General features: G+C 50.6%; 1 protein-coding gene across 1 annotated transcript; it reads right to left on the minus strand.

The window, feature by feature from the left end:
• Nucleotides 1-1,457: 1,457 nt before the first annotated feature.
• On the minus strand, nucleotides 1,458-2,609 carry FIBRA_06077 (uncharacterized protein; the record flags this gene model as incomplete). Its single annotated transcript, XM_012327818.1, has 2 exons — nucleotides 1,458-2,358; nucleotides 2,419-2,609. 2 exons carry the CDS (start codon nucleotides 2,607-2,609, stop codon nucleotides 1,458-1,460), a joined length of 1,092 nt encoding a protein of 363 aa, XP_012183208.1.
• Between the last annotated feature and the right edge of the window lie 167 nt (nucleotides 2,610-2,776).

Genomic DNA, 2,776 nt, shown 5'->3' on the forward strand with positions numbered 1-2,776 from the left:
TCCTTCCATCCCGGTGAATAGTCCTTATACCGTCGTATAAATGGGATGTTGGCCATAGCACCGCTGTGAGATGAGATTGGGAGGAGGAAAGTGCTGCGGACAACGCATGTTACCGTGTGCGCTGAATCTTCTGTCTTTGGCTCAAGCGAGTCGCAATGCGATCACGTGCTTCGCGATAGAGGAGAACACGACAACCAAAAGTTTAACTTGCACATTGCGTGCTTGACTAGCCACCTGAGCTGCGTCGAGGTGAGTTATTATTTTTGAGAACGCACAGTCGACAGCCATAAAACTAAAGGGCAAGGACGAAAATATCGCGCAGCTACTGGTTCAAACGTAGAGTGTCACAGGGGCCTCGTTTCTTGTCAATGTACGCAATCGTGAGCCATGAGCCCGAGCTATGACTAGGATCAATCTGCATATAGGAGCAAAGGCCGCCATTCAAAATCTCTTCTACGGACGATGATGCAGACGAAGGTTGCAAAACCCACCCCGTACGGGATGTTGCACCTAACATCCAATCCAGTGGGAAGTATTCGAGTTCATTTTCTCGCGATCAGTCGTCGCGAGTTGGGATTACGTACACTCCCTTCGTGATCTCTATCATATCCGCTGGGCATTCTACGGATATGCCCCCAATGCCGGCTCAGTTCACGCCGTCCCCAAAATTCCTCTCGTCGTACCCTGATATCGGAATCATTATGCCGTGAACTCAGTTTTTCCGGGACCAGGGCCCTGACTGGGCACCTGGTTCAGGAAAGATGAGCCTACATTCCAATATCTCCGGTTACCGTGTACACGAACAACGTCAAGGGAATAAGGGTATCTTCGGCCATCTGGGCAGCTGCGGATGCAGATACACGAGGAGACATAAGCATGAGTGCCAGTACAGTATCCATCCCTTTGGAGCAGTTTGTGGCTCAATCCTCAGGACCTAGATTCCGTTCATCTGGGTCCTGACTAGAATGGCATGAATGCAGACTCGGACAAGCCCTAGGGCTGCGTCTAATTTTTCTTCCTGTGCTCCTCGCGAGTACCGGGCGTTCACCCCGCGATTCGAAATGTCTTATTCCTCCGTCATACCTTACACATCGCATACCCGCCATTGAGACAACTTCAAATGCGCAACGCCGTCACATACCTCAGCTCCATGTACCACTTCGGATATTTGGAACATCATCGTACATAAGTCTTTGCTCACGACACGCCAATGAGGGTCATCCTGCTAGCTGACCGTTGATAACGTTTTCAGGCCGTAAAAACCGCACAAAACCACAGCCCGTAATCGATTATTTATATTTATATAAAGAGAACTCGATAGCAATGTGATCCTAGGAGCTGTTCGTGACTAGCAGAGGATGGTATATAAACCTTGTGCGTGTAAATCAGTCTACTTCGGAAGACTGAAGAAAGTGATACAACACTAGCTAACAGAAACTGCACTCACTCCATACGCTTCATACTATTCCACTTATCCGCCTACACTCCGTCAACTCTTCTGAATATATCCGCAGCGTCTCCTGCCACATTCTGAGCCACTCCCAAATCTCGTGATCGAACATGCCCCCGTTCTCTCCAAGCTTCTGCCGCACGTTCTCAGCGACGGATTCTATCTCTAGCCGCGCCTTCCCGGAATAGTCCTTCTCCACGATGAACGGCTTGATCTGCGTGTAATGGACAATTCGCGCTTCCCGCATGAGGTTCGCCCACAGCTCTGGGCTACGAAGCTTGACCGCCAGATTGACGTTATACACATACGGCAGCCGCACGGCCTCTTTGCCATAGTAGTGGTTAAGAAACGACTGATCTGCATCGTCTGATTTGTATGACGCTGATCCTATCTTGCTTAGCATGTCATCGAAAATGCCAGGCGAGGGGCGAAGGAAGAGCATCGCCGCATTGAAATTCAGAGCGAAGCTTCTGCTGTCAAGGAACACGTCCGGAACAGCGGCAAAGTTGAAGGGCAGGTTGAACAGCTCGTCAAAATTCCGCCGAGCGAGCATGTCGGCGTCGAGATAGACGATGCCCTTGATCCCAGCCTCCTCCAGCGTCCACATTGTCAGCTTCGTGTACTGATCTTGGAGATGTCTGCTGATGCCCCGCTTAGGAGGTGGTATTCGTTCGACTGCGTGTGGATAAAACCCGGTAGAGCTGGCGATGCAGAGAGCACGAGGGGAGACGTTCTCGGGAATATACAAGAGAATACGTAGTGCGGTGCTATTTACTCTGTTCAGAGAGTGCCCGAGGGTAGCAACTGCAACGGCGTATGCGTCGCTGTATAGCGTCGTGACGATTGCATTTTCTTGCGGATCCGGAGGGGCGATGAAGAATGTTGTGTTTAATATCGACTGGGTGTTTCTACGACAAATGTGCTTATATATTATAAAACCGAAAAAGGGGTAATGTGTATGTACGCACAGGGGTTGGTAGTCATCCAGGGCGGTCGGATATTTGTGTGTAAGCTTGAAGATGAGGATAACATTGAGGAGTATAGATAAAGTAGCAGCAGTGGCCACAGCGAGCACTGTTCTTCGTGGTAGTGATGACCGGGTTACAAAAATATTCAGGAGTAGAGCGAGGCAGCCATTACAGCGAAGCAAAAATACCATTAGGGGCAGGTACAAGATAGCATGGACTCGGAGAAGTGCACACAGAGTCTCGGAGTCACCGCATGAGGCTACTCGTTGATCCGGTATATTTGAGAAAGTTTGAACAGCCTCAGCCTGACAGCAGTCGATGTGGCGGGGGGGGGGGGGGGGGGGGGGGGGGGGGGGGG

Source organism: Fibroporia radiculosa (assembly GCF_000313525.1).
Source record: "Fibroporia radiculosa TFFH 294 genomic supercontigs, scaffold6005, whole genome shotgun sequence".
Lineage (NCBI taxonomy): Eukaryota > Fungi > Basidiomycota > Agaricomycetes > Polyporales > Fibroporiaceae > Fibroporia > Fibroporia radiculosa.